This window comes from Dasypus novemcinctus, chromosome 17 (assembly GCF_030445035.2).
Source record: "Dasypus novemcinctus isolate mDasNov1 chromosome 17, mDasNov1.1.hap2, whole genome shotgun sequence".
Lineage (NCBI taxonomy): Eukaryota > Metazoa > Chordata > Mammalia > Cingulata > Dasypodidae > Dasypus > Dasypus novemcinctus.
Genome location: NC_080689.1, coordinates 295,817 through 309,598, shown reverse-complemented (window position 1 = coordinate 309,598; position 13,782 = coordinate 295,817). Strand labels below are relative to the sequence as shown.

Here is a 13,782-nt window from a genome sequence, read left to right as displayed (position 1 = left end):
GGGGTGGAGCCAAGGGCAGGGCACTGGTCAAGTCTCCTCCTGGGGAGCAGGAGCCCAGGTAATAGCTAGAGGAGCCTGAGGGGGTGGGGGTGGGCATGGCAGTGGGCCAGGGAACTCATGGGTTGCCTTTGAGAGAGGACTCCTTTGGGGGCTCTTGGGGTATGACCCCAGCAAGTACCTGGGGTAATGGGCACCTCCTGGAGGTCTTTGTTCAGCCTCCCAGCATGATTCTCGGATGTCCAGGGATGAAGGAGATACAGCCAGACCCGAGAAGGCCAAGCCATCCTCCCCTGCTAGTAAGATGAGCAACCCCTTCCTCCAGCTGGCCCAAGACCCCACCGTGCCCACCTACAAGCAGGGCCCCCTTGCTCGGAAGATGCATCACGATGCAGATGGCAAGAAGAGTGAGTGTGTGCTGTCTGCCGTTGGCAGGGGGGGGGGGTCTGCCAGTGGACAGGGCGCCTACCCAGGAGCAGCTCTGCTCGAGACATGGGCGGCTGTTGTCCAGGGCTCAGGTCGCTGTGCTGTGCCACAACACATCTGTGTGTTGACCGTGGGCTGGTGTGCAGGGCACCAGGGGAGGGGGGCAAAGACAAGATAGGCCCGTCCTCAGAGAACCTGTGCCTGGCAGAGATTAGGCCAGCGTGTCAGTGCCTGGATGACAGCACAGAGCTGGCTGGGGCAGTGTGGGCTTGGGGGCGGGAGGGGGCTTCTGTTGAGGGCGGGCTGGGAAAGCTTCTGGGAAATGGTGGCATCTGGGCTGGCCGTGGAGGGCAAGAGGCTCTGGACATTTGGAGCTGGGCAGAGGACCAACTTCACAGAAAAGAGTAAGTCCGGTTTGCACAGAACACGTGCCGTGTAAAGAGAACGGCAGGAGACGCGTTGCGGGGGTCGCCAGGTTGTCAGTCTGGGTCTCGTTCCCCAGAGAGCTGAAGGCTCCGCGCCTTCCACGCCAGAGCAGCGGTCCGGGCAGATTCCTCTGGAATCAGCTAGAATAGATGGAGTGGGCCTGGCGGTCAGGGAAGGAGCAGACAGTTCCCGAAGCCACCACCACCGGAACCAGGCTTCCTTCTTCCCACGGGCTGGAGGGCAGGCTTGGGAACGGGAGCAGAGCAGCTGGGAAGGAGAGAGTGAGGGGCTGCTGCTCTGGCCCGGGTCCCAGGGAGGGCACCTCCCCTCCAGAGAGACGCCAGGGGCCCTGCCCTGTGTCCAGCAGGTCCAGAGGCACCTGAGTGGACCGGCGCGGGGGCGGGTCTGGGTGACGCTCTGTGTGGAGCTTCCCGTTTGCACCGCTGCCTGCCGACGTGTGTGACGTGTTTCGTGTTGTGTGTCTCCGGCTTGCGTGTGGGGTGCATCCTGGTGAGGGGCTGGAGGTGGGGCTGGGGGCCGCGTTGTGCACTTGTGTGGTGTGCAGCCCACCCTCTGTGTTCTGCCCTGGAGCAGCCCCCTGGGGCAAGCGCGGCTGGAAGATGTTCCACACGGTCCTGCGGGGGATGGTGCTCTACTTCCTGAAGGTGGGGGGGAGGGGGGGGAGGGGAGGGGAGTGGAGGGGAAGGAGAGGGGGAGGGGACGGTGGGGGGAGGGGGAGGGGGACGGGGACGGGGGGGGGGGGGCGGAGGGTGAGGGCAGGGCCGGGATGTCCCGGCCCTCATGCCTGGTCCCTGCGCGCCGTGGCAGGGAGAGGACCCCTGTCCCGACGGGGAGCGCCTGGTGGGGCAGATGCTGGACGAGCCCGTGGGGGTGCACCACTCGCTGGCGACCCCCGCCGCCCACTACACCAAGAAGCCACACGTCTTCCAGCTGCGAACGGCCGACTGGCGCCTCTACCTGTTCCAGGCGCCGTAAGTCCCTCCGCCCCGGCTTTACCGAGGACCCCGGGGCCTGCGGGTGGCGGGTCGGGGAGGCGGGCACTCCGCCTCGCAGCTCGGGGCAGGGACGCGGAAGCCACTTGGCTGCTTTGGCGCTTGGTGTAAGGGCCGCAGTGGCGGCCGGGCTCCGGCTCAGGCGTCCAGGCCGGCCTGGGTCCCCGGGGCCTGGGTGGCTGCGCGTCGCGGGCGGGGAGGTCGGGGGCTTCCGAGTCCCGCTGCGGCCCCGGACCCACGACCTCCCCGGCCGCAGCACGGCCCGCGAGATGACCTCCTGGATCGCGCGCATCAACCTGGCGGCGGCCACGCACTCGGCGCCGCCCTTCCCGGCCGCCGTGGGCTCCCAGCGCAGATTCGTGCGGCCCATTCTGCCCGTGGGCCCGGCCCAGAGCTCCCTGGTACCGCGCGTGGGGCCCGGAGTGGGCGGGGTGTCCCCGGGCCCGAGGGGGCGGGGCGGGGCAGCGACCCCCCAGCCCCCGCCTGCAGCCCCGCCCCCGGACCGCCAGCACCCCAGCCAGGCCGCCAGACCCCCGCCCCAGCGCAGGCCCCGCCCCAGCGCAGCCCCCAGCCCCGCCCCGCGGCCCCGCCCCGCAGCCCCGCCCCGGGCCCGCAGCCCCCCGCCCCAGCGCAGCTCCCCGCCCCAGCGCAGCCCCCCGCCCCGCCCCGCGGCCCCGCCCCGCAGCCCCGTCCCGGCCCCGCCCCGGGCCCGCAGCCCCCCGCCCCAGCGCAGCCCCCCGCCCCGCCCCGCGGCCCCGCCCCGCAGCCCCGTCCCGGCCGCGCCCCGGGCCCGCAGCCCCCCGCCCCAGCGCAGCCCCCCGCCCCAGCGCAGCCCCCAGCCCCGCCCCAGCGCAGCTCCCCGCCCCGCCCCGCGGCCCCCAGCCCCGCCCCGCAGCCCCTCGCCCGGCTGACCCCGCCCGTGGCAGGAGGAGCAGCAGCGAGCCCACGAGAACTCCCTGGACGCCGCCTCCGACGACCTGCTCGACCTGCAGAGGAACCTGCCCCAGGGCCGGGGCCGCAGCCGCGAGCTGGAGGAGCACCGCCTGCGGAAGGAGCACCTGGAGCACGAGGTGAGGGCCCGGCCTGTGCGCCGCAGCCCCTGCGTGCGCCGCCCCCCGCACCTTGACCTGGGGCCTGGGCGCACTCAGAGCGGAGGCTATTTTTAGCATTAACCTTCTTCTAAGAGTGTTTCACCTTTTACTGATTCTAAGTAGAAAAAAAAACCTCCGGTAATCTGAATTATTTCTACCAGCCACCACATTCTAAATGAGAGTAGTGAGGACGGGCTCGTGGGCGGGGCACACTGGTGGTCATCTTATTTGGGTATCTAATAGCAGATGAGGAAACCGGCACAGGGAAAGGAGCCAGCGGGGGCCGTGCTCTCAGGCGCTGGCCTCTGCAAGCTGCAGCTCCGGTTCTGCCCGCGCCTCAGTTTGGGTCTTTACTAAGGAACAGAGCCCAGCTCTAGGGGGGGTGCCAGGCGTTATCCCGCCCAGCATCCCCGAATTCTGCTTTGATCTTCTCTCGGTGTGCTCTCTGCATTCTGCCCTTTTTGCTTAAGGGGCTGCTCCGGGGTCCCGGGTTCAGTTCCTGTCCGTGGGTGGAGGCCACGGGGAGGGGTAGGTGAAGACAAAGGGGCCCGAGACATCCAGAGGCCGCCGTGCCGGACGGGGGACGCCAGCTCTGCTGACAGGATTGCACCCCTTGCCGGGCCAGCACAGGCCGCTGCGCCCTGAGATGGCCCGTCCCTCCCTACCCCTTTCCTTCTTGGTGAACTGACAGTGCCGCCCCCCGCCCCAGGCCACCCCATGGGGCTGGCGGAAGGCCCAGTGGGACGTGGGCGAGAAGTGCATCTGCTAACAGCCCCGTCGGGAGGCTCGCTCCTCTCTGCGGATGCCGGCTGTTAAGACGCGGCGCTGTCTTGCGTGGCTGGGAGCTGTGTGCCCGCAGGGCCCCACAGTCTCCTGGAGTCTGGGCGGTGAGGCCGCGGCGCTGCGGTCACTTGCAGGGACCTGCGGCTCCTCTGCAGATGGCCCGGTCGCCAGGGCTGACGACTGCTGTGTTGCAGAAGACCCGCTACGAGACCTACACGCAGCTGCTGGTGGCGCGTCTGCACTGCCCCTCGGACGACCTGGACCTGTGGGAGGAGCAGCTGGGGCAGGAGGCTGGCGGTGCCCGGGAGCCCCGGCCCAGCCTGAAGAAGTCCCACTCGAGCCCCTCCCTGCACCAGGACGAGGCCCCCACCACCGCCAAGGTGAAGCGCAACATCTCAGAGCGCAGAACCTACCGGAAGATCATCCCCAGGCGCAGCCGCAATCAGCTGTGACGCGGTGCTGCAGCTCTGGGTAGGCAAGATAAACCCGTCTCCGATTCCGTGAGGGGCTCGAGACCCCCGTGCCCTCTTCGCTCCTGGCAGCCCCTCAGCTGCTCCAGCCCCTGGCCCGGGAGCGCTTGGCTCCACCCCACGGGTCTCACCTGCCGCCTCTCTTCCTGGCCCTTGCCCGAGCCCCAGGAGAGAGCTGAGAGCAGCAGAGGCCTCTGGGAAGCCAGGCCGGGGGTTGGTGGCCGGCAGGGTGGTCGTGCTTTGGGAATTAGGTGCCCACAGGGGTAGTGGGACCCCCAGAGTGGCAGAGGCCAGAGCCCTGGGGGGAGGGAGTAGGGGTCCACCTGGGCCGAGGCTCAGTGGAGAGTGGGGAGGCAGCCTCTGATGGGATGAGGACCCCTGAGCCAGGCCACCATACTCTCCTCCCCACACCTCATTACTGAAAGCGCCAGCACCTTGGGGGCCTGCCCCCCCCAGCCCACCCTATGGGCTGTGCTGCCCTGCCCCCTGGCTGCCTCCCAGCTGGATCTGCTGGGGGGTGGTCTGCAGGGGTGAGCAGCCCACCGAGGGGGCCCTCCAGCGGGTGAGGAGCCCTGAGACCAGGAACTCCACTGGGGCTGTGCTGTGCAGAGCCGCTCTGCGCCGTGCAGGCCGCATGATGCAGGACCCAGGAGAGCGCAGGTAGACGTGGAGCGGCCTCAACCCTTGCTCGTCCATCGTTCTTTCATGCGCTCACTCACTCGTGTCACGGATGCGTTGAGTGCTTTTTAAGAGCCAGTAATGGGGAGCTGGAGAATGACTGCAGCCCGCCACTGACCTCTAGGCAGGGCAGTCCTGCTCGCAGCATAGAGACGCCCTTTATTGTGCTGAAGACGGGCAGGCAGACGCACGAGGGAGTGTTGGCGGTTCAGGTGGGTGGTGGGAGCTAAGAGCTGTGTGGGCCCCGTCGTCTCCTCCCGTGGAGGAGAAACTGGGCATCAGATGGACACTGATGCTTACGAGCCAAATGGCCGGGGTGGGCCACGTCACCGAGCGTGTACCCGCGTTCTGAAGCCAGAATAAAAGGTGGAGTGTGCTGCGCTCGAGGCTGGACGCACGTTGCTACCCCTGGGGGTCTGGGTGGGTGGAGGCGGTGAAGGCTGCAGTGCGACGTGTGGGCACTGGGGGGCGGCCGTGCCCCTTCCTCGTCTCTGCCCGGAAGGCAGCGCGTGCCTCTGTGTCCACACCCCAGCCAGCCCCCCCAGCCTCAGAACATCCCGACCCAGGGGCCCAGGCCGGAGTCCCACAGTCTGGGGGAGCCTGCCCAGGCCAAGTGCTGGGACTCTGGCACCCTACAGATGAGAGGAAGGAGCCATGTGGGGGTAGCCTGCACCTCCCCAAGCACTGCCCCAGTGGCCCCCAGGGAAAGCCGAGGGAGCCCCCAGCCCCAATCCTCGGAGCTCCCTCTGGCCTTGCCTCCACCTGGCACTATGCACTGGGGTCGCTCCACCTCTGCAAGAGGAGGGCAGGCAAATGTTCTTGGTGAGCTCAGGTTGTCCTCAGCTCCTCTCCATCCCCGGTTACGCAGCCCCTGGGCTTGGGCTGCTGTGACCTGACGTCACCTCATCTTGATCTCATGGTCCTCATTTAGGGTGTGCCCCTTCTCCAGGGGACAGGTGCGCTCTGCCTGCCCCTCCCTCCTCCAGAGGACAGGTGCGCTCTGCCCTGCCTGCCCCTCCCTTCTCCAGGGGACAGGTGTGTGCTGCTTGCCCTTTCTCCAGAGGACAGGTGCGCTCTGCCCCTCTCTTCTCCAGGGGACAGGTGTGTGCTGCTTGCCCCTTCTCCAGAGGACAGGTGCACTCTGCCCTGCCTGCCCCTCTCTTCTCCAGGGGACAGGTGCGTGCTGCTTGCCCTTTCTCCAGAGGACAGGTACGCTCTGCCCTGCCTGCCCCTCCCTTCTCCAGAGGACAGATGTGCACTACCTGCCCCTCCATTCTCCAGAGGAAGGTGCACTCTGCTTGCCCCTTCTACATCATGCCCTCATTCAACATCTTAGACCCTACTCCCCAGCCACCCCCCCTCCATCATCTTGCTTCACACACATCTTCAGTTATCACTGACCTGGGGGGAAAAACCTGCATTTGCCTGTGCTGCTACCTGTTGCTGAGACCTCCCTCCGCCCTTCCTGTGATGAGCCCATGTGTGTGGTCTTTGACCGGTCCCCTCACCTGGCATTCAGCATCTTGCCTATTCCTCACACCCCTGTACTGATGTCCCCGAGAGCCACGGATGACCCCAAGTCACCAAATTCGGAGTCTGTTCTCAGCCTTCATCCTCCCTCACCTCCCAGTGCCCTTTGGCTCTGGCCAAATGACCTGTCTGTATCCTCCAAGCCCAGGTGACCTGGCCCAGCAGCCAGTCCCTGCAGTCAGCTTGCCTGGAGGAGCTCTGGAGCCCCCGCCGCATGACCTGGGCTGGTTGCGCAACCTCTTGTGCTTGGTTTGTAAAATGTGAGTAATGACACCACTGCCTCACAGGTCCCTTGGGAGGACAAGTGAACTTTTGCACACACACATCTCGGAACAATGCCTGGTGGGGCACGGGGCCTGTCTGACCTCACAAGGCCCCTGCACCCCCTGGTCCCAGCGTCCATTTGCCCTCAAACAGCAGGCTCTGCCCTGAGGCTGGCCTTCTGCCTGGAAGTTGCAAGGAGCAAATCTTAGCTCAAAAGTGCTTTAGCGGTAAAGGAAGTTAGCTCCAGTAACGGGACAAGCCATGTCCAGGCCAGTGCGGCTCCATCGAGGACTCCACACTGCCAGCACCGTCTCTCCCTCGCCTGCCAGTGCTAAGACGCCCCAGAGCTCTCCAGGGGCCTTGGCATGTGCCCCCCGAACGCCAGGGCTCATGGTGGTCAGGGACCCCTTTGGAGTGGGAGTGGAGTCAACGCCCAGAGGCCAGGGGTGGGACCCGGTGCTGCGAAGTCTGCTGTTAGGACGTGGAGGGCGACGGACGGTGGGAAGCCCCTGCCAGGAGCAGGGACCTTCTCCAAGAGGCCTCCCCCACCGTACTTTCTACCTTCAAAACCTGTAACTTCCTGAATTTTACTTCCATTTTTGTCTTTCTGTTTTTGTTTGTCTGCTCCCGGTAGAATGCAGCCTGCACGAGACCCAGGCCTGTTGTGTAGGGCCTGATAGCTGGGCTTGAAAGAACCCAAGTCTCGGAACTTTACCTTCTCTGTGCCACCGGCACCCACGTTCTCCTGGTTCTTCTACTTTGTTTTTCTGTGTTTTCTGCTTCCTCTACTCGGCCTTCCGGCCCTAAACTCAGCCTTTCCAGGGATCTTATCTTGCCGAGTGCAGGGCCTTCAGGAAGTTTCTGGGAACAGTCTCCAGGTCTAGATCTTCTGCCTGACTGTTCCAGATTTCAGACCTGAAGTACCAGCTGTCACCGGGACTTGGCCCCTCAGCAAATCTTCCTGTAGAGACAGAACTTATCGTCCCTAAGACAGAGCCTCGAGTCATCACCCCGACTCACCCCTCCTGTTCTGTGAATGTTTGCACACTGCTTTGGACGACAAACACCGGCACAAGAAAAGGGGTGTGAGCTCGGGGGGCTTTGGCCTCGTCTTGGGCATCGGGGCAGATGCCACTGGTTTTCCGGCCCCTTGGCACGGGCAGGGAGGAGACGTGTGGACAGAGGAGACACGGCATCATCGCCTGCACCCTCCTCCACCACCCGACCAGGTCCCCGCTGCCAGCGGCCTGTCCTGCCAAGACTCTGGTCAAGCCTGCCAGCGAGAGCCAGGGGGACGCCTGAGCCGATGGCGAGCTCCGCTTCCACCAGCCCAAGCCCTTCTGCCCGCGTCCTGCCTGCACCCTTGCCTCCTTTCTGCAGTCCAGGCTTTATTTTTAATTTATACTTTACTAATTTATGGCCTGTGTTTCCTGTGAGTGGTCTCAAATCCTCTCTGGAACAAGCTAGGGAATACATTACTATTTAAAATAAAATAAACAAAATGGCAGTGTATGTGTCTTAGGTTGGACATTCCTTAAGGGCAGGTAACCCCTGGCACGGTGTCAAGCTGAGGCCTAACAACTGAATTTTGATAAGGAGGAGCGGGAGGCTGCGGGCAGGGAGACCCGGGGATGCAGGCCTCACCAGCCAGCCAAGCCTCACCCGAACCCCCTTTTACTCGGCACCGTTCCGTGCCTGGCATGCACCTCCCATCCCGGAACCATTTCCCACCCCGCCCGCTGCACCCCGTACGCAGCCTCGCCCCGGGCACTCTCGGACCGGCCCTGGCACCCGGCGGCAGGCCTCGAGGTGCCACCCACGCGCGCCTTGGCCCTGGGGGGCCGCCGGGCGGGGTCCTGGTGGGGGGAGGGCGAGGATAAGCTGCTCAGGAACTCCAGATGCAGCAGTTAAAGAGAGGACAGAGGCAATGATCCTTCAAATTGCCACATCTGTATAATCTGCCTTTTATTTTCTGCTTCATGAAGTTTTATTTCCTATTATTTATTCACCTCCCGCCCTCCCCTCCCCCGCGGGCGACATGCTCAGATGGCCGGGCCGGGTGCCCCCCCAGTGCCTGGGCTGGCGGCTGGGGAGGCACCTGCTCCCCACCCCACTCTCTTTTCCTCCCCTTATTGTTTTCCAGCCCCCGAGGCCCCTCCCCCACCCGCGCTCTGAGGCAGTGTGTGGGGGAGGGGACACGGAGGTGAGACCTGTCCCCAAGCCTGCGCCACCATCCCAGGTCTGTCCTAGGATCCACAGCCAAGCGGCGCCCTCCAGCCCCTCCCCGAGTGCTGCTCTCCTGCGCCCAGAGGGTGGGGAGCCGCTGGCCCCCGCGGTGGCTGGCGTGTGATGGAAAGGAGGGCGTGGGGGGGCAGCACCCAGCTTTGAGGCTCGGTGCACCCTCCCCTTCCCTACCAGGGAACAAAGAGCAGTTCTGGGGCCACCCTGGATGGGCGCCTTGATGAGGTGGAGGGGAGGGGGCAGCCTCCTCCAGCAAGAGGGCCCCATCAGGGCTGGGCACACAGGGGCGCCAGAGAAGGACCCTTCGATTTGCGTCTCTTTTGGGTCTGCGTTTCCCACCTCGTGCTGCAGCCCTCTGAGCGGTTTGTCCGCGCGGCTCATGGCCTCACCTCTCCGGCCAGGTGCCCAGCGGATGCGGCCGGTGGTAGAGCCGCGAACCAAGGCGCCACGACCTCGCAGCTGCGTCTGGCGCTCAGAGGCCCCAAACAGATGCAACTCCAGACACGGAAGCACGGTGTTGCCTGGTGGAAAAGTACCTGGGAAGGTGGGGGGGGCTCCACGCCTGAGCCAGCGAGGCGGCCCCTCGTGCTGTCCCCTGGCTGCAGAGCCCCTGTGGGCGCCGAAGCCGCCCCAGCCCAAGCCAAGCATTTGACAGAGCAGGAACTGGGGTCACCAGGGCTGGGCCACAGCTGGCGCCCGGCGGCGAAGGTTGGCCACGGGCTGGCGGGCAGGGCACCTGTGCCGTGAGCTTTTACAGTGGAACCCTTCAGTCTTCACAAGCACCAGCCTCAGCCCTCCCTGCTCTCTTCCCCTTTCTCCTTTCGCTTTGGAAGGAAATGAGGTTCCACGCAGACCCAGCTCACACGGGTGGACAGATGCGTGAGGCCTCCTGGGCGCGGGCCAGGGCATGGCGCCTCCAGGCTGGACGGTGCCCCTAGGGGCTGTGTGGGGGACACTCTGCCCACAGCAGGAGGCTTCCCCTCGGGCCCCAGTGGGCCAAGGAAAGTGCTGGCGCGATGGCAGGGAGAGATGAGGCGCCTGCGTGTCCCCAGGCTGTACCTACAAGCTGTGGGGAGCCGGCCAAGCTACAGTGAACCCCGCCCAAGGCAAACAAACATGAAACAATTTAAAAAGATTTATTTGAAGATGAACGTGTCACTTATTCAAGGACTCTTAGCTGGGGGGCTGCGTGGGCCTGTGCATGCTGGAGTCTCCTTGGCTGGGGGGCTCCTTGGGCCTGTGCCAGGGAGCCCCTTGGCTGGGGGGCTGCATGGGTGTGTGCTGGGGGCCCCTTGGGCCTGTGCTGGGGGCCCCTTGGCTGGGGGACTGCATGGGCGTGTGCTGGGGGTCCCTTGGCTGGGGGGCTCCTTGGGCGTGTGCTGGGGGCCCCTTGGCTGGGGGGCTCCTTGGGCCTGTGCTGGGGGCCCCTTGGCTGGGGGGCTCCTTGGGCCTGTGCTGGGGGCCCCTTGGCTGGGGGGCTGCATGGGCCTGTGTTGGGGTCCCCTTGGCTGGGGGGCTCCTTAGCTGGGGGGCTGCATGGGTGTGTGCTGAGGCCCCTGGCTGGGGAGGAGGCAGGAGGGAGACAGAACGGTTAAGAACCTTGCAGAAGGTGGGGGTTCTGTGAGGGGGAAGGGAGGCAGGGGGAGGAAGGGAAATGGGGAGTAAGGAGGTGAGGGAGAGGGAGGTGGGGGTAAGAAGGGGGGTAGGGAGGGGGCCAGGAGTGGGGGGGCTGTGTGGGCTGGGAGGGGGTGGGGCCCGCAGGGGCCGGGAGTGGGGGGGCGTGGGGACGGGAGGGGATGGGGGGCCGTGGGGTGGGGGGTGGCTGTGGGGGCCAGTAGTGGGGGGCCGTGGGGCCGGGGGTGCGTGGGGGATCGTGGGGGCCGGGAGTGGGGGCCCGTGGGGGCCGGGAGTGGGGGGGCGTGGGGCCGGGAGTGGCTGCGTGCTGGTCTGAGTTCTCCCGCACGCGCCCTCCGCTCACGGCCCCCAGCTCTCCAGGAGCGCGGCCTCCCATGGGCCCGGCCTGCCCAGACTCCGTGGCAGCAGCGGCCGCTCACTCAGAAAAAAGCCAATTTCCACACTGCACAGTCCGCTTCACCAGGGGGAAGTCACATTTCCCTGGGGACGTCGCCGGCAGCGCGCCCCTCCTCAGCCTGGCTGGCTGCCACTGGGCACAGGTGCGGAAAAGCCGCGCGCCGCCGAGCCCCCCCCGAAGCCCCAGCCTCCAGGCCGCCTCTCAGCAGCTGACCTCGGCCGGGGCTGCTTCTGAGTGGGAGAAAGGGCTGCTGTCTCGGGGGTACGCTGACCAGGAGGGGAAGGGAGGTGGCCCGGGCGCCTGCATCCCCAAGTCCCCGAGGAAAGGAAGGGGTGGTCCTGGGAGAGCAGATGCAGGGCTGCCGCTGGCTCCCCCGGCCGAGCTCACAGCCTGGACAAAGCTGAGCCGGCCTGAATAGAAGGGTGGCGGGAACGAAACGGGGAGGGTGAGAAAGGAAGGAAGAGGGAGAGCACGGGGCCGGGTAGAGCCGATGCCGCTGCCCTCAGGACACCGAGCTGCCCACAGAGGGGCGCCCGTGACCCCGGAGTGCGGGAAGAATACCCAGGGGTGCGTCGAGGGGCATTTCCCGCCAAGGACGGAGGAGAAAGCGGCCCGCCTGGCGCCCTGACCACTCACGGGTCTCCTCCAAGGGGCACAGTGCCCGGTGGCCGCACTGCCCCACAAAGCGAGGGGCCGAGGCCTCCGCGGAAGTCAGGGCACAGCCAGACGCCTGGGGCCGTGGGCGGCTGCGCGGCCTGCAAAGGGCTGGCTGTCAGGATGCGACCAGTGCTCCAGGTGGGGCAGGAAATGGACATGAAGGGGTTTTGGGAAAGGAAGACGCTGAGCCCGTGGAAGGCTGAACTCCTAGGGGCAAGAGTTAGGGCCACTGGGCACCCAGGAGAGGTCTCCAGCCCCCTCCTCCCGGCCGCGCCCCCAAAGGACTAGGGAGCTGCCTTGAAGGCTCCTGTTTGCCTGGGGAGGGAGAGGGGCGGGTGCGCGGGGCCAGGCCAGTTCCCCCGGCTCCTGCCCCAGGTGGCACCTTCTCCCTCCTGGGCCGGCGTGAGCACTGGGTTCTCGGCACATGGCGGGCAGAAAACACACGATTTATAGTAACAACTCATGACAGTGGGGAGGGGAGCAGGAGGGTGTGGGGGGATGAAGAGGGTTGTGGGGGCGTGTAGGGTGGGGGGAACGAGGATGGCGGGGGGTGAGAGGATGGCAGGGGACAAGGAGGGGATGGATGAGGAGGGGGAGAGCGGGCCGCCTGGGGCTAGCAGAGATCTCTCACAGGCAGCGAGAGGGACTGTTCCAGACCGGGGGCCCCGTGTGCGTGTGTGCGTGCATGTGCACACAGGCGCGTGTGTGTGTACGTGTGCGTGCATGTGTGTGAACGCGTGTGTATGCGCGTGAGTGTGTGAGCACGCGTTGTGTATGTGCGTGTGTGCGCGCGTGTGTGCCTGTGTGTGGGGTGGGCCTGGATGCCGTCGGGCTGTCTCCGGCTCAGGCGTTGCACCCAGTTTTCCCGTCGACACGCACTTCTCCCACACGCCTGCGGAGAGACCAGCACAGCTGCACAGCAGCCGCCCGTGCGCGCAGCTCCCCGCTGGCTTCCCCGGCTCACCGGGAGCCTCCAGCTCAGCCTCGCAGCCCCCGCCGTCCTCCCTCATGTGCCACCCCAGCTGCTCCCCCAGGCCGAGCCCCTCAGGTCGTCTCTCTCCCCAATACGGGGGTGACGGTGATTTCCAAGCCCGTGGACAGGACGCAGGTGAGACCGGCCGGGACCCACTGGCCGGGAGCCCACTCTGCGCAGGGCTCAGCGCACCTCAGAGGGAGAAGGTGCACCCTGTGGCCACCCAAGGGCACAGCGCTCCTATGTCGTGTGTGGTTTGGAGCAGCCCTACTGGGCCTGCAGCGCGGAGGCTCTGTGCACGCTGGCACCTCGAGCGGACTCTCGGGGAGGCCCGTGGCTCCGGAACCAGGGGGTGTCGGGGGGGTCCTGCCACTGCACATGTGCCTTGTCTCGGGTCTGCACAGAAGAGCCGGCACGGGCTTCGTGGGAGGGAATTCTTCGTGCCATTCTCCACGAGCATCCCAGCCTCTGCTGTGGGAGGACCGAGGGGCCAGGGGCCCGACTCTGGTCCCTCTCCAAGCTTGGGAGCCCCTGGGGGTTTCTCCTCCCACCTGTCATTAGCCTGAGCGTCAGAGCTGCAGACCCCTGCCCGCATTCCTGCCAGGTCCCACTGCACAGGCCCAAGCAGACACCATACCCCACAGGGCCACATCTCCCAAATTCTCCGAGAGGGAGCTGTCCCCGTGCCACAGGCGCCTCGTGCCCCTGCCCCTGTCACGCCAAACCTGTAGAGCCAAAGCAGAAGTAACTGGCCCCGGGCAGCTGCCAATGGGGCTCCTGCTGAGGGCTGCCGAAAGTGCTGGACTTGGCTAAGAGGCCTGGTCATGTCCACTGAGGTCTGCCCTGGGCAAGCCATCGCAGTAGACGGCTACCCTCGCTCAGCGCATGCAGCCCCCCACCCCGCCTGCACAGCACGCCAGGGCCCAGAAACGCCTGCCTCCTCCACCTCCCCGTACTCGGGGCCGCAAGCGCCGTGTGGGCTCCAGCCATGCTGATTCTCCGGCTTCCTGCCCATAACCACCTGTAGGGGCCTGCGGCCGGCCCAGCCCTGCACCCGGGCTTCTCTTACCTCCTATTACTTAGACTTGGTGCTAAGCATCTCTAAGGGCAGGGGGAGAACGCAGGGGCTCCGAAGGGGCTCCGAAGGGAGCTCCCCGGCCCCGCGGCCCTGAGGCAGGAGACACCAGCACCGACCGCGGAG

At 66.1% G+C, this 13,782-nt stretch overlaps 1 protein-coding gene across 9 annotated transcripts in view; it reads left to right on the top strand.

The window, feature by feature from the left end:
* Nucleotides 1–8,185, top strand: part of PSD4 (pleckstrin and Sec7 domain containing 4) — a 30,533-nt gene extending 22,348 nt beyond the window's left edge. For 2 of the 9 annotated variants that reach the window (XM_058278047.2, XM_071208689.1), the window contains exons 12-18: nucleotides 244–404; nucleotides 1,444–1,514; nucleotides 1,678–1,841; nucleotides 2,119–2,263; nucleotides 2,789–2,932; nucleotides 3,871–4,207; nucleotides 5,979–8,185. In XM_058278047.2, the coding sequence (XP_058134030.1) occupies nucleotides 244–404; nucleotides 1,444–1,514; nucleotides 1,678–1,841; nucleotides 2,119–2,263; nucleotides 2,789–2,932; nucleotides 3,871–4,188 (1,003 nt within the window). In that variant the 3' untranslated portion in view covers nucleotides 4,189–4,207; nucleotides 5,979–8,185. Of the gene's footprint in view, nucleotides 1–243; nucleotides 405–1,443; nucleotides 1,515–1,677; nucleotides 1,842–2,118; nucleotides 2,264–2,788; nucleotides 2,933–3,870; nucleotides 5,266–5,978 lie in introns of those variants that run through there. The other 7 variants (XR_011646055.1, XR_011646056.1, XM_071208693.1 and 4 more) reach the window with 7 other exon arrangements.
* Nucleotides 8,186–13,782: the final 5,597 nt, after the last annotated feature.